The 22,758-nt window shown below is 47.7% G+C and overlaps 1 protein-coding gene across 5 annotated transcripts; it reads left to right on the forward strand.

The window, feature by feature from the left end:
- The first annotated feature begins 3,314 nt into the window (after positions 1 to 3,314).
- On the forward strand, positions 3,315 to 16,160 carry dhx9 (DEAH (Asp-Glu-Ala-His) box helicase 9). Of its 5 annotated transcripts, none has more exons than XM_079348509.1 (29): positions 3,315 to 3,392; positions 4,029 to 4,189; positions 4,257 to 4,397; positions 4,488 to 4,605; positions 4,685 to 4,869; positions 4,953 to 5,101; positions 6,332 to 6,378; positions 6,967 to 7,103; positions 7,186 to 7,275; positions 7,390 to 7,551; positions 7,787 to 7,864; positions 7,945 to 8,136; positions 8,378 to 8,519; positions 10,702 to 10,784; positions 10,883 to 11,039; positions 11,260 to 11,357; positions 11,444 to 11,657; positions 11,840 to 11,934; positions 12,484 to 12,557; positions 12,663 to 12,815; positions 12,904 to 13,064; positions 13,142 to 13,253; positions 13,350 to 13,511; positions 13,593 to 13,720; positions 13,803 to 14,032; positions 14,346 to 14,461; positions 14,696 to 14,896; positions 15,178 to 15,461; positions 15,498 to 16,160. In XM_079348509.1, the coding sequence occupies exons 2-29, from the start codon at positions 4,079 to 4,081 to the stop codon at positions 15,542 to 15,544; spliced, it is 3,867 nt and encodes a 1,288-aa protein (XP_079204635.1). In that variant the 5' UTR covers positions 3,315 to 3,392; positions 4,029 to 4,078; the 3' UTR covers positions 15,545 to 16,160. The 5 variants fall into 5 exon arrangements, with proteins under 5 accessions (XP_079204635.1, XP_079204636.1, XP_079204637.1 ...); XM_079348510.1 differs by having other exon boundaries at positions 15,178 to 15,440; positions 15,498 to 16,159; XM_079348511.1 differs by having other exon boundaries at positions 15,178 to 15,377; positions 15,459 to 16,159.
- The last annotated feature ends 6,598 nt before the right edge of the window (positions 16,161 to 22,758 follow it).

The raw sequence follows: 22,758 nt of genomic DNA on the forward strand, positions 1-22,758 counted from the left end.
CACCACATGCAGAGCTGGCTAAACACTGAAGCTACAGTGTCCACCACATGCAGAGCTGGCTAAACACTGAAGCTACAGTGTCCATCACATGCAGAGCTGGCTAAACACTGAAGCTACAGTGTCCACCACATGCAGAGCTGGCTAAACACTGAAGCTACAGTGTCTCTACATGCAGAGCTGGCTAAACACTGAAGCTACAGTGTCCACCACATGCAGAGCTGGCTAAACACTGAAGCTACAGTGTCCACCACATGCTGACCTGTGTTAGACTGCAGTACTCATTTTAAACATTAGGGGGCGGAGCTACAGACTGCTTCTTTAATTCTACGACAAAAAACAGCATCTTTATCTCGAGTTAACAACATTATAAGTTTCTGCAGCATCGTGTTTCCAGTTTGTTTGTTCTGAATGTGTTGAGTATGTGGAGTGAGCAGAGTGTGTGTAGAGTGTGTGTAGAGTGTGTGTAGAGTGTGTGTAGAGTGTGTGTTGTGTCATGGTTGCTCACTCAGTGTAGCTGTAGCCTGCAGCTCTCGTTTTTGTGTCTTTAGTAAAAAATGTTTCCTGAGGCTGCAGCCGACACACCTTGAACCTCAGACTCATCATGATCCAGCTCACACACCCTGCCTGTGCTCACACACACACTCACACACACACACGTGTAAAGCCACGCCCGACTTGTTACTGTTATCATGTCAACGCCACACCCTAAACACACACACACACACACACACACACACACACACACACACACCTTAACTTCACCTGGCTGGATGTCAGAGTTACTCAAGTCTGAGTTCATTTTTGTGAATCTGTGACTGATTTTCTTCTGAACTTTCACAACACTTCAAAAACAAACACCTGGGTGCACTCGGGGTCAGAACGATCCGGATCACTTCACACACTCTGCTTCAGTCCAGTATGAGGCTTGACAAAGAGTTCAGGATCGACCCAGCGGTCCGGATCGGTTCGTCTCAGTACGATACAGCACGGTGTGCATTTTGTGGCGTTTCCATAGACTTATCCCGGGAAAGATTCCCAACTAACCGATCCGTACCGTCCCACTTTTTAGGGCTCTTCTGTTGGAGTGCCAAGAATGTCGATCCGACCCTAAAAGCTGGAGCTAAACACTGCAGTCCACTGATTGGTCGAAAGAATCGTCACTTCCCGTGTTACACAAAACCCCGCTGTGTTTAAATACACAGTCGTTAGTTTACGCCTGTTTATTTCTCCTCGCTACAGACAGTCTATTAGTTAGCGGTTAGCAGTTAGCTGTTTGTTGCTATCATGTGACGCTATTATGTAGCTAACGCAGCTATCGGCATCCAGCTTACACGCCGTCGACCAAATAGGGCACGTGTGGCTGCGGAAACACAAACAGGATCAGGCTTTATTGAACCAAACTGTACTGATCCGTACCGGACTGCTGTGTGGAAACAGGCTCAAGACAGACCCGAGATCAGGGCGCTCTGAAACCGAGATAAAACCCTTCACAGACTTTTTACACAAGTTTTTATCCAGGCACGCACTGAAAATGCCTCGGGCCATCGGTTGAGAAACATTGCTGTAGGCCACAACTCTAATAAGGGAGGCTGTGTTAGCCGTGTGTCCCTGCAGGGGGCGCTGGAGTCCCCCGTGTGTCCCTGCAGGGGGCGCTGGAGTCCCCCGTGTGTCCCTGCAGGGGGCGCTGGAGTCCCCCGTGTGTTCCTGCAGGGGGCGCTGGAGTCCCCCGTGTGTCCCTGCAGGGGGCGCTGGAGTCCCATGGATGGCGGTCTCCGTGCTGGAAATGCTGTCTCAGGCTAACTCTGATTCAAGCTAACGACAGACTGAGAGTTGGAGCTGAGGCGTTTACTTCATACTGTGCAAATATTTATATTTTATATTTGTGTGGTAGAGTCCGACCATGCTGCTCTGAAACGCAGCCTCTCACCCGCCCCTCCCCCGCCCCTCCCCCCTTTGCTCATCAATCAGGTCGGCATATTTAATGAACCTGAGTGCCTGAGATGGCCTGACATTTGTTTGGAAGAGTTCCTGCTGAGTAGGGTGGCTTTGGTTTTACTTTACACTTTACCAGTGTTTTTATTAATGGTTTCTTCTTCTTTTTTTGGTGTTTTAACTGCTGTTGTTTTGCCTAATTTAGCCTCAGTTTTGTTCTTAGTTTGCTTTAGTTTTGCCACCACCTGAAGTTGTTCTTTTCCTACTCTGTTTGGTTTAATTTGTTGTGCTTTTCTTTCAGCCACTGAGCCACTATGTTTAGAGGCTAGTCACCCAGGGTGAGGTTCCTCCACTTCGCATGAGAGTTTAGAGCACTGGGTCACTATTACAAGGCACTGACGTTTTGGTTTGTTGTGAGGTTTGCTGTGCTGCACAGGTGAGTATGTGGTAGCACCCCCGCACCTTCCTCAGCGTAGTCTGCCTCTTAACTAAGTGGCTTAAGCTCAGTTTTGGTTTATTCCTTTTTTTTTTCTTTTTTTTTATTAGTGTTTTAATATATTTAGTGAATTTGATTTGGACTATTTTAGTTTGTATTAAAATAAACAATTTTAATTCACTTAGTATTTGGTCCTTATTTAGTTTTCCCTCCCTACAGCTTCGGTTCAACCTACATTGTATTTTGTATCCTTTTGATTTACTATAATAAATACATTTTTTTCATATATTGGTAAAACGACTCTGCCTCTTCAGTTCTTTCGAACTTATGTGTCTTTAATTTTCCTGTTTTGGTTCCACTATTTGTGTATCTCCTGGGGTGCAAGTCCCCGGGTGGCGTTGTCGGTAGCTTATTTTTTTTTTTTTACAAAAATCCAAAAATCCCCACGCCCGCCCTGCCACATTTGTTATCTATGTAAATAACTCTGACCGTAAATAACTCGTCTTTCCTTAATTAGAGTCACTTTTTTAACATTCTTTTTCTGTTTTCTTTTTAGCTTTGTGCACTTTAAGGAGAAGTCAAATAATTTTGTTGTACAATTATATAATAATAATAAAGTCACTCGAACAGTCACGCTTGATTTAGGCTGTAAAAACGGTGTCATGTGACTTCTTGTTTTTATGCTGCCAACCTCTAGACACTTAAAGAACTGCAGGATTTTACACTTCCTAATTGGTCCTAATTTTTCAACAACAGAGGTTGAAAAAGGTTAAAAGAAGTGATCAGATGTGGGTTTACGAGATTCTGAAAGATGTAGGTCTAGATGGGTACATATAGGTCAGGGGAAATAATCAATATTACTATTTAGAATCAACTTTTCCAATGTAACTTGAATATGAATCGCTGTAGTTACACTTCCGGGACAGGAGGTGGCGGTGTCGACCTGTACAAGTTAGATGGGAGCCGCTATTAAAGCAGCGAAGAAGAAGCAGTCTGCAGAGCGGACAGCTAAACGAGACTGTCTGTGAGTCTTAAATCATCTTTTTTAAATCACACACTGCTTTATGATAGTGTGAAATGTTAATTAAGCATTTTACTTTAGAATAACGTCAGCTGTTGACATCTGAAGTGAATAAAATGATTTATTAACGTAAAAGTCTGAAGCTAGCTTGACGTGTGAAATTAACGAGTGAATTTATCAGTCAGCAGACGGAGCGGTTAATTAACTACAAGGGTTTAAAGCTTAAATGAGGCTGTGTTTGAGGCTCTCTGGGTCATTAATTGTATCCCGAATTAGAGGGAAGACGTTTTTTAATCACTTAGAATAATTAACTCACAACTTCCCACTTAGGAAATGTGTCTGGAGACGGAATAAAACAGAATTAACCGATTAGCGGGGGGAGTTCGGCGATGACTCGTTAGACGAAGGTGATCTGAAGTTGTGATTCTTTAATTTGGACATGTGTCAGTGTGGGGATCGATATCTGCACATAATGTGACGTGGACAGATCAGTGTGCAGTGATCAATGTTTTAAAAGCATCAGACATCATTAAAACAGCTTGTCCTAAATTTCCTGAGGGAGTCATCCCAAAGGATCAATAAAGTTCAGTCTAAGTCTAAGTCTAAATCTGAACATGTCGTGGTGATTTGATTTGTCAGATTGAAGGACCAGCAGAGGAGCCCCCCCCCCCCCTCCACGTCAGTCCATCATGGCTGACATCAAGAACTTCCTGTACGCCTGGTGTGGGAAGAAGAAGATGACTCCGAGTTACGACATCCGAGCGGCGGGGAATAAAAACCGGCAGAAGTTTTTGTGCGAGGTGAGCTTCGAGTCGTTCTCCGTCCTCTTTAAGGTCAGCTGGTTCGCTGAAGTCTCGTCCCCTGCAGGTCCGCGTCGAGGGTTTCAACTACATCGGGATGGGGAACTCCACCAACAAGAAGGACGCCCAGTCCAACGCCGCCCGAGACTTCGTCAACTATCTGGTCCGGGCCGGGGAGATGAGTGCAGCCGAGGTCCCGGCGTTAGGAGTAAGTCTCCTTTTTAAATCAGGAAAATCGATCAGAGATTTTAGTTTTTAAACTTCCAGTTTGATTTTCACTTTTTATTTGTGTCACCAGGCGAGCGCTCCTGAAGCCGACCTTCCTGACGGAGGAGGAGGAAGAAGTGAAGGTGGTTTTGGATCGCTCCCGTCCAGCGGCCCTCTGCCTCCTCACCTCGTGGTCAAAGCTGAACAAGGTGTGAGACTCTCTAAGGGGGGGGGGGGGGGGGTCCTCGGGTCCTGGATCAGCTGGCCCTGACCTGTTTGTGTTGTTAGATGAGTGCAGCAGTGCAGGTCCGGTACCAGGAGTGACCGGACTGGGTTACTCCGGAGGGTGGGGCGGCGGCGGCGGCGGCGGCGGTGGCGGTGGTGGCGGCGGCGGAGGAGGCGGGGCACAGTGGGAGCGCGGAGCCAACCTAAAGGAGTACTACGACAAGAGAGACGAACAGGAAGCCCAGGCCGTACGGTACTTCCTGTAACCTCATGATCTGACGTGTGTTTGTTCATCGATCAGTAAAATCCACTTCCTGTTCGACCCGCGCAGACTCTGGAGTCCGAGGAGGTGGACCTGAACGCTAATCTCCACGGCAACTGGACACTGGAGAACGCCAAGGCCCGCCTGAACCAGTTCTTCCAGAAGGAGAGAACCAGCGCCGAGTATAAATACAGCCAAGTGGGACCGGACCACAACAGGTCTGGACCTAAAGACTGGAACCTTTCCTAGACCGGCAGCAGGTCCATGTGGTTAGACGTGCGCGGCGTGCTGAAGTCGTTTTTATCCAGTCGACAGGTTTTAACGTAAACGTGGACTCGAGTACGCTCAGACTTCGCCGTGGTCTACGTGCTCGCTCGCTGGCGTGCCGCTGCAGTACTCCGCCTGAACACTAGACGGCAGTGTGATTTTCTCGTTCAGCCACGTCCTCTGATTGTCTGTTTACAGGAAACCATGGCAACTGTAACCCAGAGTGTTTCGTTGCCATGGTTTCCTGTAATAACTGCAAAGAAGAGACGAGAGCGAGCGAGCTGAATCCATCACTTTTATTTTGAGCCGCTCCGACACCGCCGGCGTTTACAGGTGTCGCCGGGTAGCTTTGACGCATCGGTTTGTCGTCTGCAGCCGTCGCCATCCCACACAGAAGGCAATACGATTGGTTCCCTGTGTGTGTGTGTGTGTGTGTGTGTGTGTGTGTGTGTGTGTTCAGGACGCTGCTGTATGTTTCTCTGCTGGCCTGCTGTAAGCTCAGAGACTCCGGCGTGTGTCGGCTACACCAGAGAGATCTCACTGTGTGAACCAATCAGAGCGCAGAGCAGGCAGAGAGAGAGAGAGAGAGAGAGAGAGACACCGGCTAAATCCTGGTCCAACAAAATGTTCCTCCTTAATGACCAAACCTACCAACCAGAAGGGACTTACTGTATTTCAAAATAAAAGCATGCTTAAATTCAGCTTCTGACAGTACAAACATTCAAAATAAAAGCCCGACTATTTTTATTTTTAAAATGTAAAATTATGGAATGCAAATGATCCACACACACACACACACACACACACGCACACACACAGAGTCCATGTTAGCCATCATTTAGCCGGTGCAGCAGGTAAACGCAGAGGTGACACCAGAACTCACAGCCTGACTGAAGGAAGACATGGGGCAGCGTTTAGGTGCACTAAAGGGGTCCCATGGGTGCAGCTCGGGGGCTCAGTGGAGTCTGGTTGTGATTTCTGGTGTTGCTGTTCACTGCAGGTTAGAGAGCGGGCCAGAGAGGGTTCTTTGTTTAAGTCCATAAGGCCGGCAGACAAACATACAGGCCTCCCGTCCGAGGGCGCCGCAGGTGAGTTTTTCACTTCACCGCTTCAGCTATGTTCAGGTTTTATTTTGAAAGTCGCAGGAAGTGAAGCTGTCATGTTTGTGTCTGTGTCTGCAGGAGCTTCATAGCGGAGATGCAACTGTTTGTGAAACAGCTCGGGAGACGTAAGTTCACGTTTAATGACATCAAAGAATGATTTAAAAATGAGGCTCAGGTCCCTGTGGTTCAGGTCCCTGTGGTTCAGGTCCCTGTAGCTAGGGTCCCTGTGGTTCAGGTCCCTGTAGCTAGGGTCCCTGTGGTTCAGGTCCCTGTGGCTCAGGTCCCTGTGGCTAGAGTCCCTGTGGTTCAGGTCCCTGTGGTGCAGGTCCATGTGGTGCAGGTCCCTGTGGTGCAGGTCCCTGTGGCTCAGGTCCCTGTGGCTCAGGTCCCTGTGGCTAGAGTCCCTGTGGTTCAGGTCCCTGTGGTGCAGGTCCCTGTGGTTCAGGTCCCTGTGGCTCAGGTCCCTGCGGCTCAGGTCCCTGTGGTTCAGGTCCCTGTGGTTCAGGTCCCTGTGGCTCAGGTCCCTGTGGTTCAGGTCCCTGTGGCTCAGGTCCCTGTGGTTCAGGTCCCTGTGGTTCAGGTCCCTGTGGCTCAGGTCCCTGTGGTTCAGGTCCCTGTGGCTCAGGTCCCCGTGGCTAGGGTCCCCGTGGCTAGGGTCCCTGCCTCCGGAAGTCATGGACAGTCTAAACGGTGTGTGTGAATGTTGTGTGCAGGGATCACAGGGCGAGAGCACGGCTCCAACAAGAAGCTGGCAGCTCAGTCGTGCGCTCTCTCTCTGGTGCGGCAGCTCTACCACCTGGGGGTGATCGAGGCCTACACCGGAGTCACCAAGAAGAAGGAGGGAGAGACGGTACGAGCAGCTTCTCACAGGTTCCCCTGACCCCCCCTGCAGCGTGAGAGCTCACTCTCTCTCTCTCTCTCTCTGTGAGCAGCTGGCGGCGTACGAGGTCAGCGTGACTCCTGACCTGCAGCAGCAGCTGGCCACCGTCGTCCAGGAGCTCGGAGTCCAGATCCCCCCACCTGTGAGTCACCTGGGCACCTTACCACCCTGATATTTTCCTCCCAACCCTACGAAACAATCCAACATCTCCCGACACGATGTGTAACGACTGAGATCTAAATATCGTCTCGTCCAGCCTGCAGACCCCAGCAGCTCGGTGTCCCTGATTCAGGGGAAGATGGCGACGTTCGAGCCGTCTCAGCGTCAGAGCGGAGCCGGCGTCGTCCCCTGGTCGCCTCCACAGATCAACTGGAACCCCTGGACCAGCAGCAACATCGACGAGGGACCGCTGGCCTTCGTGAGTCTTTACTGAGTCACTGAGTGCTTCCTGCTACGTTGCTACTGCTAATGGACGGTTGTTGCATAATGAAGGTCTTTCAACCAATAAGAGCAGAGAGTCAAACAGTCCAAGCTTCAGAGCATTTCACTGAATGTTTCCTCACAGTAATATAGAGGCAGGCTGCAGCAGAGGACGAATGAGAGCATCACGTGTGTCTCTGTAGTGATGTCAGCGTGTTAAACTTTCACTCTAGTGCGCTCCGGAGCAGATCAGCGGCGAGCTGCACAGCGAGCTGATGTACCAGCTGGAGCACGACGACAACCTGCAGAAGGTCAGTGCTGCTCCTCCTCCTCCGCCTCACAGACGAACACAAAGAACATTTAAAATACTAAAAACAACAAACTTGTGCAGATCCTGGAGGAGCGGGAGCAGCTGCCCGTCAAACAGTTTGAAAAAGAGATCATGGACACCATCGACCACAACCCCGTGGTGATCATCCGGGGGGCGACGGGCTGCGGCAAAACCACTCAGGTTCCTCAGTACATCCTGGACCGCTTCATCAAAGAAGGCAAAGCATCCGACTGCAACATCGTCGTCACCCAGGTAACGCTCAGACTGCATCCTGATGTACAACGCAGAGGTTAAAGGTCAGGGTCGAAGGGACCATAGAGCTCTATGGAGACTGACTCACTGCAGGAGACAGACTCTAGTGGACACTGGAGGAACTGCAGCTGTAAAGTTGGAGACAGACAAAGAAGCCTGTTGATGTTTTTATTGGTTCTTTCGTCTCTCTCATTTCTCTCTCTCTCTCTCTCTCTCTCTCTCTCTCTCTCTCTCTCTCCAGCCCAGACGGATCAGCGCTGTGTCGGTGGCCGAGCGAGTCGCCTTCGAGAGAGGAGAGGATATTGGGAAAAGCTGTGGTTACAGTGTCCGCTTTGAGTCCATTCTCCCTCGACCCCATGCTAGTGTGCTGTTCTGCACCGTCGGTATGTAAACAGACTGAAAACTGCAGACTCTACCTCCTGTAGTTTAGAGACTGTAGGTACCAGCAGGTCTGATAACTGCAGACTCTACCTCCTGTAGTTTAGAGACTGTAGGTACCAGCAGGTCTGATAACTGCAGACTCTACCTCCTGTAGTTTAGAGACTGTAGGTACCAGCAGGTCTGATAACTGCAGACTCTACCTCCTGTAGTTTAGAGACTGTAGGTACCAGCAGGTCTGATAACTGCAGACTCTACCACCTGTAGTTTAGAGACTGTAGGTACCAGCAGGTCTGATAACTGCAGACTCTACCTCCTGTAGTTTAGAGACTGTAGGTACCAGCAGGTCTGATAACTGCAGACTCTACCTCCTGTAGTTTAGAGACTGTAGGTACCAGCAGGTCTGATAACTGCAGACTCTACCTCCTGTAGTTTAGAGACTGTAGGTACCAGCAGGTCTGATAACTGCAGACTCTACCTCCTGTAGTTTAGAGACTGTAGGTACCAGCAGGTCTGATAACTGCAGACTCTACCTCCTGTAGTTTAGAGACTGTAGGTACCAGCAGGTCTGATAACTGCAGACTCTACCTCCTGTAGTTTAGAGACTGTAGGTACCAGCAGGTCTCATAACTGCAGACTCTACCTCCTGTAGTTTAGAGACTGTAGGTACCAGCAGGTCTGATAACTGCAGACTCTACCACCTGTAGTTTAGAGACTGTAGGTACCAGCAGGTCTGATAACTGCAGACTCTACCACCTGTAGTTTAGAGACTGTAGGTACCAGCAGGTCTGATAACTGCAGACTCTACCTCCTGTAGTTTAGAGACTGTAGGTACCAGCAGGTCTGATAACTGAAGACTCTACCTCCTGTAGTTTAGAGACTGTAGGTACCAGCAGGTCTGATAACTGCAGACTCTACCACCTGTAGTTTAGAGACTGTAGGTACCAGCAGGTCTGATAACTGCAGACTCTACCTCCTGTAGTTTAGAGACTGTAGGTACCAGCAGGTCTGATAACTGCAGACTCTACCACCTGTAGTTTAGAGACTGTAGGTACCAGCAGGTCTGATAACTGCAGACTCTACCACCTGTAGTTTAGAGACTGTAGGTACCAGCAGGTCTGATAACTGCAGACTCTACCTCCTGTAGTTTAGAGACTGTAGGTACCAGCAGGTCTGATAACTGCAGACTCTACCTCCTGTAGTTTAGAGACTGTAGGTACCAGCAGGTCTGATAACTGCAGACTCTACCTCCTGTAGTTTAGAGACTGTAGGTACCAGCAGGTCTGATGACTGCAGACTCTACCTCCTGTAGTTTAGAGACTGTAGGTACCAGCAGGTCTGATGACTGCAGACTCTACCTCCTGTAGTTTAGAGACTGTAGGTACCAGCAGGTCTGATGACTGCAGACTCTACCTCCTGTAGTTTAGAGACTGTAGGTACCAGCAGGTCTGATAACTGCAGACTCTACCTCCTGTAGTTTAGAGACTGTAGGTACCAGCAGGTCTGATAACTGCAGACTCTACCACCTGTAGTTTAGAGACTGTAGGTACCAGCAGGTCTGATAACTGCAGACTCTACCTCCTGTAGTTTAGAGACTGTAGGTACCAGCAGGTCTGATAACTGCAGACTCTACCTCCTGTAGTTTAGAGACTGTAGGTACCAGCAGGTCTGATAACTGCAGACTCTACCTCCTGTAGTTTAGAGACTGTAGGTACCAGCAGGTCTGATAACTGCAGACTCTACCTCCTGTAGTTTAGAGACTGTAGGTACCAGCAGGTCTGATAACTGCAGACTCTACCTCCTGTAGTTTAGAGACTGTAGGTACCAGCAGGTCTGATAACTGCAGACTCTACCTCCTGTAGTTTAGAGACTGTAGGTACCAGCAGGTCTGATAACTGCAGACTCTACCTCCTGTAGTTTAGAGACTGTAGGTACCAGCAGGTCTGATAACTGCAGACTCTACCTCCTGTAGTTTAGAGACTGTAGGTACCAGCAGGTCTGATAACTGCAGACTCTACCTCCTGTAGTTTAGAGACTGTAGGTACCAGCAGGTCTGATAACTGCAGACTCTACCACCTGTAGTTTAGAGACTGTAGGTACCAGCAGGTCTGATAACTGCAGACTCTACCTCCTGTAGTTTAGAGACTGTCATGTTGAACATTGATCTGATGATGTTTCTGTGTTCAGGTGTTCTGCTGCGAAAGCTGGAAGCAGGAATCCGAGGCATCAGTCACGTCATTGTTGATGAGATCCACGAGAGAGACATCAACGTGAGTTCTTCACATTCATCCAAATGTCAGGATCCAGTTAGCAGGAGGAGCCATGAGGTTTTGAAGAGTCCTGACTGTGTGTGTGTGTGTGTGTGCAGACGGACTTCCTCATGGTGGTCCTCAGAGACGTGGTCCAGTTGTACCCGCAGGTCCGTGTCATCCTCATGTCCGCCACCATCGACACCACCATGTTCAGAGAATACTTCTTCAACGCCCCCATCATCGAGGTGTTCGGACGCACCTTCCCCGTTCAAGGTCAGTATGGAGTCTTTATCAGCTCTGGTCCAAACAAATCCGGATCTGATTTTACTGGATTCACTAAATAAGACGAAGCTCGGGGACAGTTCAGTTCTTCAGTCTGTCATATCTGGCTTGTAAAGGTGCAACACCTTTTTGGAGATGGTTGGGGTACGTAGGCCGAGTCCTGGGCGTGTCGTGTCCTTGCTGATGTTGAGAACGATCCTGTCTGTTTCAGAGTACTTCCTGGAGGATTGCATCCAGATGACCAGCTTCATCCCTCCTCCGATGGACCGCAAGAAAAAGGACAAAGACGAGGACGGAGGAGAGGAGGATGTAAGTGTTCCTGCAGCTCCGTGAGGATAAAAAAAAAACCCAGAACGTTCATCGCCATTTTTAATTTTGTACCCTCTCCTCTGCAGACGAACTGTAACTTGATCTGTGGGCCGGAGTACACGGCGGAGACGAAGCGTTCGCTGGCTCAGATCAACGAGAAGGAGACGTCCTTCGAGCTGGTGGAAGCTCTCCTCAAATACATCGAGACGCTGAAGGTGGCCGGAGCCGTGCTCATCTTCCTGCCCGGCTGGAACCTCATCTGCTCCATGCAGAGACACCTGGAGACCAACCCGCACTTCGGTACGACGTCACCGATCTTTGTCTGCTTTGAGACAATCGATCAGGGTCTCTCTGCAACTGATCTGTGTTCACTTACCGACAAGTCAAACCAGAGTCTCGCTACAGAGCCAGAGACGGTCGGTGTCACGTCATGATCTGATGGAAGGTTGTTTTTCGTTGTCTCTCCATGTTTGTGTTTCCAGGAAGTAACCGTTACCGGATCCTGCCGCTCCACTCTCAGATCCCCCGCGAGGAGCAGAGGAGGGTGTTTGAACCGGTTCCTGAAAGCATCACCAAGGTCAGAGACGCTGCTGGACAGTTAATTTCATAAAATGCCAATCAGTGATCCTGAAGAAGGTAAACAGGCTGTTTCTGTGTCTGTAGCTTTAAATATGTAAATGAGCTGTGTCTGACCACGCCCCCTCTCTGGAAGGGCTCGGGTGTACTCGCTGCTTTCTGGCTCCATGTCCTATTGTTTACGGTGAGAAGGCAGACTCAGAGGGCAGAACAAACACCTAGCTGTGGGAGTGTCACCCACCTGGGGGAGGGGCTACTGCCCTTTGTGATGTCATGAAGGGGAGGGGCTACTGCCCTTTGTGATGTCATGAAGGGGAGGGGCTACTGCCCTTTGTGATGTCATGAAGGGAACATCTCCAAACGGCCTGTTTGAGCAGGCAGAAGACGGAGAGGATGGACTTTTCTGTTCGAGGAACATGGAGGAGAAGATTTAGCATGAAACACAGACTCAGTGTCTCCCTGTATTTATTTAGTCCCATCAGACCTGATGACATCACACATTGACCTTTGACCTTCACGTTGATCTTTAAAGTAAACGTTTGATCTGCAGGTGATTCTGTCCACTAACATCGCGGAGACGAGCATCACCATCAACGACGTCGTGTACGTCATCGACTCCTGCAAGTGAGTCGTGTGGGTCGAGTCTCAGTCCTTGTTTGTCACTCGGATCAGAGAGGATCTGTTCTCACTGTTTGTGTTTGTGTTTGTGTTTGTGTTTCGTCCTGACAGGCAGAAAGTGAAACTGTTCACCTCGCACAACAACATGACCAACTTCGCCACCGTCTGGGCCTCCAAGACCAACCTGGAGCAGAGGAAAGGTCGAGCCGGGAGAGTGCGACCCGGATTCTGTTTCCACCTCTGCAGCCAAGCTCGCTTTGAGAGGTCTCACACACACACACACACACACACACACACACACACACCCTTCTGTGATGTCATAGAATGTGTAATTGTTCTGTTATGTGTTCAGGCTGGAGACTCACATGACCCCTGAGATCTTCAGGACTCCGCTGCATGAAGTCGCCCTGAGCATCAAGCTGCTGAGACTCGGCGCCATCGGACACTTCCTGTCCAAGGCCATCGAGCCGCCGCCGCTGGACGCCGTCATCGAGGCCGAACACACCCTGAAAGGTGCTCAGCGTGCAGTAGAGTTAACAGAATTTTGCCTTTGGATGGCACGTCAGTAACAATGAAGGTGTGTGTTTCAGAGCTGGATGCTCTGGACTCGAACGAGGAGCTGACCCCTCTGGGACGGATTCTGGCCCGCCTGCCCATCGAGCCTCGTCTGGGGAAGATGATGATCATGGGCTGCATCTTCCAGTCAGTTTCTTCTTCTCCTCTGTGCAGACGAGTCACATGACTGCATGTTTCCTGTCTCGCTTTAACAACTCGCCCCTCCCCTCTGGCGCCCTCTAGTGTCGGAGACGCGATGTGCACCATCTCAGCTGCCACCTGTTTCCAGGAGCCGTTCATCAACGAGGGGAAACGTCTCGGCTTCGTCCACAGAAACTTTTCAGGCAGCCGCTTCTCCGACCACGTGGCTCTGCTGTCCGTGTTCCAGGCCTGGGACGACGTCAGGTGAGGAGGGGGCGTGGCTTAAACTCACCATAGAGAGGAGCATGTAACAACCCTGACTGACGGCTTGTTGTTGTTCCTCAGGATTAACGGCGAGGACGCAGAGACGCGTTTCTGTGAGCACAAACGTCTCAACATGTCGACGCTGAGGATGACCTGGGAGGCCAAAGTGCAGCTGAAGGAGATCCTGGTGAACGCCGGATTCCCTGAAGGTACCTGAACGCACCGCTGATGTCACAGACACGACCTCGTCCGACTTCTCTTCACGTGTTTTTTTTTTTTCCATCCTGTCAGAGAGTCTCATGACTCAGACGTTCAACACAGTGGGACCGGACAACAACCTGGACGTGGTCGTGTCCCTGCTGACCTTCGGCTCCTACCCCAACGTCTGCTACCACAAAGAGAAGAGGAAGATCCTGACCACCGAGGGGCGCAACGCCCTCATCCACAAGTCCTCCGTCAACTGCCCGTTCAGCAGCCATGACATCACCTACCCGTCGCCGTTCTTCGTCTTCAGCGAGAAGGTCAGCCTCTCTTTCCCTTTCAGTAAATCAAAGTGTAAGCTCTCTCCACGTTCTGGACTTGAAATGAGCCGCTGCTCCTGGACGCCATCGTTTTAGTTTTCTCATATTCTGACGTGGCGGCCCTTTGTCCACCCGTGTTCAATTTGAGCGCTCGGAGCGGCTGGGTTCTTCGCCTTTTCTCCAGGCGGCGTCTTCCTGGTGAGATCGCCAGGTGGACACGGGGCCGAAGACGTTCTGACCTCTCGCTGGCTGTGCTGTGGTTTGGAGGTGCCGTGTTCATGTTGGGGGTTTGTTGTTTTGTTACGTGCTTCAGATCCGGACCCGGGCGATCTCGGCTAAAGGGATGACCCTGGTCAGTCCTCTGCAGCTGCTGCTGTTCGCCTGCAAGAAGATCAGCTCCAGCGGAGACATGGTGGAGCTCGACGACTGGTGAGGACGCTGCACACACTTTGATCTCATGTGAGGATGTCGGATGTTCGATCGTTCAGACTGTCCCTATCAAAGGTATTTAATGTACAGATGTTCACAGCTGAGCTCTGGAACTGGATTCAGACCCTCTGAAGGTTCCTGGTTTGTGGTGTGAAGTCCCTGCAGAGTTTGTCGTAGTTCAGTCTCAAAGTTTCACAGGAAGTGGGCGGTGACCTTTCACATTAATGCGTACAGGATCAAGCTGAGGATCCCTCACCATGTGGCGGGCGGAGTGGCGGCTCTGCGGGCCGGTCTGGAGGCTCTGGTGGTCGAGGTGACCAAAGATCCTGAATACATCCGACAGATAGACCAGGGCAACCAGAGACTCCTGAACCTGATCAGACACGTGTCCAAACCGTCTGCAGCCGGACTCAACATGATGAGCAACAACCAGAGGTACACACACACACACACACACACACACACACACACACACACACACACACACACACACACAGAGGTACACACAGAAACACACACATTCTCATGAATCTGTTTGTAATCGTCTGTAACGTTAGTCCAGATCCTGATCCAGATGTTTAAAGATTCCAGAACTCTGAATTAGACCACATGCATTGTTTGTCCATGGGGGGGCGCCAAAATCCCACAAACAGCTGAATGTTTCCAGCCTCCTCACAGTGAGCTGATGTTTGTTTTCACCATCGTCTCTCCGTCAGGATGGGGGACGGACCTCGACCTCCAAAGATGGGACGCTTTGACGGAAGAGGAGGAGGAGGAGGAGGAGGAGGAGGAGGGTACCGAGGGGGTGGCTATGGAGGAGGCGGAGGTTACAGAGGAGGGGGAGGTTACAGGGGAGGGGGAGGATATGGAGGAGGGGGAGGAGGTTACAGAGGCAGAGGAGGTTATGGAGGAGGAGGTGGAGGTTACGGAGGAGGAGGTGGAGGTTATGGAGGAGGAGGTGGAGGTTATGGAGGAGGAGGTGGAGGTTACGGAGGAGGAGGTGGAGGTTATGGAGGAGGAGGCGGAGGTTATGGAGGTGGAGGCTACAGAGGAGGCGGGGGAGGGTACAGGGGAGGTTATTAGAGGTCAGGTGTGTTCACGGTTGATGATGTGATGTTAAATTAAAAAATGATGCTTTCTTTAATAAACCTTCATTTTAATGTTTTTGATACGTTGTGGACAAGTTGTGCTGGTGATATTTGAGGAGGGGGCGTGTCTGTCAGTTAAGTCAGCTCTTGTGTATCCTCGCTCATCGCTCCTCCTTTCAGTTATGAGAGCTTTGGGACGATCCTGAACATGTCTGGAGCTACATCCTGTCCGGACCAGGAGCGAGGAGCGAGCATATAAGAGACCTGAGACAGACCCTCGTCTCTTCATCGTTGGTTGTCGGAGCTTCTCCTCGTCTTCATTGTGATTCCTCGTGGCTGCTTTTGTTGTTGTTTTTAACATATTTTCCTTTTACACGTTGTGACACGTCTGTACATCTCTGCATATTTTCTTCTCTTTCCTTTCTTTCCACTTGATGTTCACTGGATGATTAGCCGTCTCTTTGAACAGTGAAGTTGTTGGAAACAGTCCTGATGGGCGTGTCAGTCCTCTTTTATTCATGGGCTCATGTGTGGCGTCCCACTTCTAAGGATTTGTTGATTAATAAAACACATTAACAAACAAACAAGTGCTTCCCTCTTTGTTTTTAGTTTGAGTTGATTTGCTCGTTGTTGAAGGAAAAGTCATGCAGGAAGAAGCGTATGTAACCCAGGTCACAGAGTGTAAAATAAAAAAACATTTTTAAATTATTACTTAAGAATCATTGCTTAGGAAGTGATATTAATTTAATTTGAAAGTAAATTTACAAACTCACTGATGTTCATCATCTGTTTAAATGTCCCACGCTCCGTTTAGCCTCTTTTTAATCTCCCTCTTTTCTCCCGTATTAAACTCTGCTCATGTTGACAAGTTTCACTCAAGTCTGATCCGCTGCAGCGTCCAATCAGTGAGTGATATACGAGAAGGGGGCGTGTCTGTCAGTGAAAAGACTTCCGTAAAGTCAGCTCTCGTGTCTCCTCGGTCATCGCTCCTCGGATCAGCCTCCTCTCTCCTCGATCCTCTCTCCTCCGTTCACTATTAGAGCTTTGGGACGATCCTCAACATGGCGGCTTTGGAACTACTTCCGGTTCGACCGAGGACCGAGGACCGAGGAGACTGCAAATAAGAAAAGTGAGACGTACCCACAGACAGACGGAGAGGAAAATCACAGCAACAAACTTTTGCAATACTTCTGTTAGAGATTGAACCAGGAATTGGTGAGTTGTTTGTGTACTGTGAATCGTTGCCTGTCTTGTCTGTTATGCATTTGAATATGGTTGAAGAGTTTGATGGACTGTCTTGGACTCTGGTCTTGTTTTATGCAGGCCGGGTTTTTTCCCCCTTGCACGGGTGGCGAGCTCACAACGAGGAACAACGACATTGTCAACCTAAACATCTTCAACAAGACTGCATATCTCTTACCAGAGTGGTAGGAGAAGGAGGAACTTTTGTTTTTGGACTAAAAGACGTTTTTTTCAAAGGAGGAACCTTTACAATTTTGAACTTTGAAGATCTTTGAAGATTTATTTTTCCAATTGAATATTTGTTATTGATTTATTTATTTCCTTATTTATTTTTTCCAATACATTTATTTTAAAATCAAAATCCAAGTCTCCTGATTTTTATTAAATGCAATCATCAGTTAAAAATTTCTCTCTCCTTTAATTTGGAATTTTCTGATTTTTTTATTTCTCATTATTAAAATGTTGGTTTTTGTTTATGTTAAAAACACTTTAAAAGTAAACAAGTGCTACACGTATCAAAGTCAACCAAAAAACCAAAATAAGGTTCAGACACTGTTGGCCATATAATGTGCCAAAAAACAACACTCAAACAACAACATTGGTATGGAACCATCAGTACACAGTGATGCAAGCTAACATGATCTCAATAAAGAAACAGGAGGTTCAGATCCACAGGTTGGGGGGGGGGGGGGGGAGGATCTCTAAAGCTTGTTCCCAGCATGAGCATCGCTCTCAGGCTGCAGGGAAACTGACCTGCAGGATGTTATTTCACCCCAGAGTGCATCTCTTTTCATTTTAACATAGAGCACACTTGTGAGGCATGTGTACACAGGTGGGTCTGTTTTCCCAGCAGGTATGAATAACGCTCTTATCCTACCACCTTCAGTCATTTCCCTGGAAAACACACATTGCTCAACTGCTCTGTTTATAGACGTGCTCGTCTGAGGTATTTGGCTCTGAAGCAACACTTATACCAAGAGGAGAACATCTTCAAACTGACAGTATTCTGCAGCCAGCAGGAGAGCTTTGGATGTGAGCTTTAGTATCAGAAATGATTTACAGTAATGTTAAAGCAGAAGACATGTTTGACTTTAAACAGCAGAAGATTTGTCTGCTATAGGACCAGGGTTTGGAAAATGATGAGGTCCAGAATATCTTCTTTTAATGTGTCGTATTCAGGGCATTTCAGGGCATGCACAACTCCTGGGCAAAATGCAGGGTGCAAAATACCCAGTGGTAATCTTTTAGTAGAAGTGTTCACCTTCAGGTTAGGGTGGGTTTGGACACTCTGAGCCTCGACCGTCCTGCAAACCCCAGCCTCCACGCCTCTACGAACCATGCATCTACTAACAGCCTTTATTAGGACAAAGTTTTGTTAGCTGTTATCAGCATCCAGATGCATATCAGAAATCGAATGTCCTACACTTCCTGGGGCCTTTCTCAGTTCCCTTATTTACACCGAGTGTCCTCCGAGTTGTCTCCTCCACTTGCGTCTAAGCCCCGCCCACCAGAGATGCACGGAGGAAACGAAGCCGAGGAGAGAGGACCGAGGAAATCAGCTTTAAGACACATGAGACGTCGTTTCCTCGACAGCGTCACATGACGCGACATCAGCTGATCACGTTCAGCTGTCAATCAGCCGAACAGCTGTTTATGTCCACACACACACACACACACACACACACTGTATTATTTCTAATCAAACACACACACTGTATTATTTCTAATCAAACACACACACTGTATTATTTCTAATCAAACACACACACTGTATTATTACTAATCAAACACACACACTGTATTATTACTAATCAAACACACACACACACACTGTATTATTTCTAATCAAACACACACACACTGTATTATTTCTAATCAAACACACACACTGTATTATTACTAATCAAACACACACACTGTATTATTTCTAATCAAACACACACACACACACACACACACACTGTATTATTTCTAATCAAACACACACACACACACACTGTATTATTTCTAATCAAACACACACACTGTATTATTACTAATCAAACACACACACTGTATTATTACTAATCAAACACACACACTGTATTATTTCTAATCAAACACACACACACTGTATTATTACTAATCAAACACACACACTATTATTTCTAATCAAACACACACACTGTATTATTTCTAATCAAACACACACACACTGTATTATTTCTAATCAAACACACACTGTATTATTACTAATCAAACACACACACACTATTATTTCTAATCAAACACACACACACACACACTGTATTATTACTAATCAAACACACACTGTATTATTACTAATCAAACACACACTGTATTATTTCTAATCAAACACACACACTGTATTATTTCTAATCAAACACACACACACTATTATTTCTAATCACACACACACACACTGTATTATTACTAATCAAACACACACTGTATTATTTCTAATCAAACACACACACTGTATTATTTCTAATCAAACACACACACACTGTATTATTTCTAATCAAACACACACACACACACACTGTATTATTACTAATCAAACACACACACTGTATTATTTCTAATCAAACACACACACACACACTGTATTATTACTAATCAAACACACACACTGTATTATTACTAATCAAACACACACACACTGTATTATTACTAATCAAACACACACACTGTATTATTTCTAATCAAACACACACACACACACTGTATTATTACTAATCAAACACACACACACTGTATTATTTCTAATCAAACACACACACTGTATTATTACTAATCAAACACACACACTGTATTATTTCTAATCAAACACACACACACTGTATTATTACTAATCAAACACACACACTGTATTATTTCTAATCAAACACAGTTACAGTGTTTCTTGATAACAAACACCTGAAGAACAACCTGCAGTCTGTTTCAAACCAAAAGGACGGTTTCTACTGACTCAAAGATTTCATTTTGAATTGTCTATAATTATTGATTATTATTAATCAGTTTGGACTGAACCTAGCCTGTATTTAGACAACCAACTCTGTATTTTATAAACACAGATATTTATGTGTCAGGATACTGAAAATGATTGATTAGAATCTAAATGATGAAACGTTCAGAAGATAAATAAGTGAGAATATAAAACGGACTCCTCTTCATCAGACTCTTTTTAATGGCAGCTCATCACAGAGCGACTCTTTACAAACTCACTGATGTTCATCATCTGTTTAAATGTCCCACGCTCCGTTTAGCCTCTTTTTAATGTCCGTCTTTTCTCCCGTATTAAACTGAAGTCTGATCCTGTGCAGCGTCCAATCAGTGAGTGATATACGAGAAGGGGGCGTGTCTGTCAGTGAAAAGACTTCCGTGAAGTCAGCTCTCGTGTCTCCTCGGTCATCGCTCCTCGGATCAGCCTCCTCGCTCCTCGATCCTCTCTCCTCCGTTCACTATTAGAGCTTTGGGACGATCCTCAACATGGCGGCTTTGGAACTACTTCCTGTTCGGCCGAGGACCGAGGACCGAGGAGACTGCAAATAAGGGACTTGGGATGTACCCAGTGATGCAAGCTAACATGATCTCAATAAAGAAGCAGGGGGTTCAGATCCACAGGTTGGGGGGGGGGGGGGATCTCCAAAGCTTGTTCCCAGCATGAGCATCGCTCTCAGGCTGCAGGGAAACTGACCTGTATGAACAACAATAATAGTTCTGTGATGATGATTGAGAGACTGGACAATGGAGACAGGAGTGAAGTTGAATGAATCACAACTATCAGAGTTGTGATGTCATTTAGCTGCAGAATGTTATTTCACCCCAGAGTGCATCTCTTTAATTTTAACATAGAGCACACTTGTGAGGCATGTGTACACTGTGGGTCTGTTTTCCCGGCAGGTATGAATAACGCTCTTATTCTACCACCTTCAGTCATTTCCCTGGAAAACACACATTGCTCAACTGCTCTGTTTATAGATGTGCTCGTCTGAGGTATTTGGCTCTGAAGCAACAATTATACCAAGAGGAGAACATGTTCAAACTGACAGTATTCTGCAGCCAGCAGGAGAGCTTTGGATGTGAGCTTTAGTATCAGAAATGATTTACAGTAATGTTAAAGCAGAAGACATGTTTGACTTTAAACAGCAGCAGATTTGTCTGCTATAGGACCAGGGTTTGGAAAATGATGAGGTCCAGAATATCTTCTTTCAATGTGTCGTATTCAGGGCATGCACAACTCCTGGGCAAAATGCAGGGTGCAAAATACCCAGTGGTAATCTGAGCTCTTCCTTCCAACACGGGTCTTATATAGAGGTGTTCACCTCCAGGTCAGAGTGGGTTTGGACGCTTAACATTCATTTTCCTTCATTCTTATCAGTTTTTATACACCAATTTGTGACTTTTCCAAAAAACTATCTAATTATGATCCAATCTTGGAAAATCTTGGAAAAATCAATCACACACACACACAAAGGCTTTCCTGAAACTAGGTAAGACACAGATGTCATTTAGCTGCAGGATGTTATTGGCCATCCGTCCCTTGGCCACAGGTGATCAATCTCACCTGTGCGCCGACGTGAGTGGCCGCACTTTCAGTAGCTCCGTCCCTGTCGCACTCGTCTGATATGTTATTCGTTTGTTGTGGCTCTGCGCCAACTTCTACTTTTATAGTTTTTATAGTACTATACTATATAGTTTTTATAGTACACTTTCAGTGTATAACTTTATGTATCCTATGGATACTTCTTCGTGCCCTCGTGGAAATAGCAGCGGAAAACTTTCTTATTCAAGGGAAACGCTGCTCTCGCTCCGGACAGCGGGACAAGCCGGCATCGTTCATCCGATACCAGAGGAGCTGAGGCGGCGGTACAGAGGCTGTCGAGCCGGGGCTCTGCTAAAGGCTAAGCTTGCGGCTAAGCGATGGAGGTACAAGCCCTCGGTTCCGGTGATAGTTATGGGGAACGTAAACTGTCTAACAAACAAGACAGACGAGCTGGCTGCTCTCGTGAGGAACAACCGGACATTTAGAGAGTGCAGTTTAATGTGCCTCACAGAAACCTGGCTGACTCAAAACACCCCAGACGCTAACGTGGATCTACCGGGCTTTACTACAGTGAGAGCGGACAGAGACACGAAACGCAGCGGCAAACGGAAAGGAGGAGGACTCGCGCTGTTTATTAACAACAGATGGTGCCACCATGGACATGATACTGTGAAGGAGGCAACGTGCAGCAAAGACATCGAGCTGCTGGCGGTGGGTGTCCGTCCTTACTACATGCCGAGGGAATTTTCTCACGCGATCGTGGTCTGTGTTTACATTCCTCCCCGGGCACACGCCGAAACTGCGTGTGACGTCATCCACGCGACCACCTCAAGATTATAAACGCTGCACCCGGATGCTTTCATCGCCATCTCAGGGGACTTTAACCATGTTACTTTGAACTCCACACTACCGGACTTTCACCAGTTTGTAAGCTGTCCCACCAGGAAGAACAGGACAATAGACCTCCTGTATGCAAACGTGAAGGACGCCTACACTGCCACCCCGTTACCACCTCTTTGTAAGTCCGACCACAACCTGGTCCTACTAAAGCCACAGTACAAAACTATGATCCAGAGACAACCGATAACTACACGCACCTTCAGAAAGTGGTCTCCTGAGGCAGAGGAGGCGCTCAGAGACTGCTTTGAGACCACTGACTGGAGTGCCCTACAAGAGACCCATGGTGATGACATTGAGGGGGTCACACACTGCACAACTGACTACATGAACTTCTGTATGGACGTTGTGGTTCCCACTAAAACTGTGCGCTGCTTCCCGAACAACAAGCCCTGGATCACCAGCGATGTCAAGGAGATCCTTAACAGGAAGAAAAGGGCATTCAAGGAGGGAGACCAGGCAGAGCTGAAGGAGGAGTACAGAAGGAAGGTAGAACAGAAGCTGCAGCAGAACAACATGAG

Source organism: Symphodus melops, assembly GCF_947650265.1.
Source record: "Symphodus melops genome assembly, chromosome: 7".
Taxonomy (NCBI): domain Eukaryota; kingdom Metazoa; phylum Chordata; class Actinopteri; order Labriformes; family Labridae; genus Symphodus; species Symphodus melops.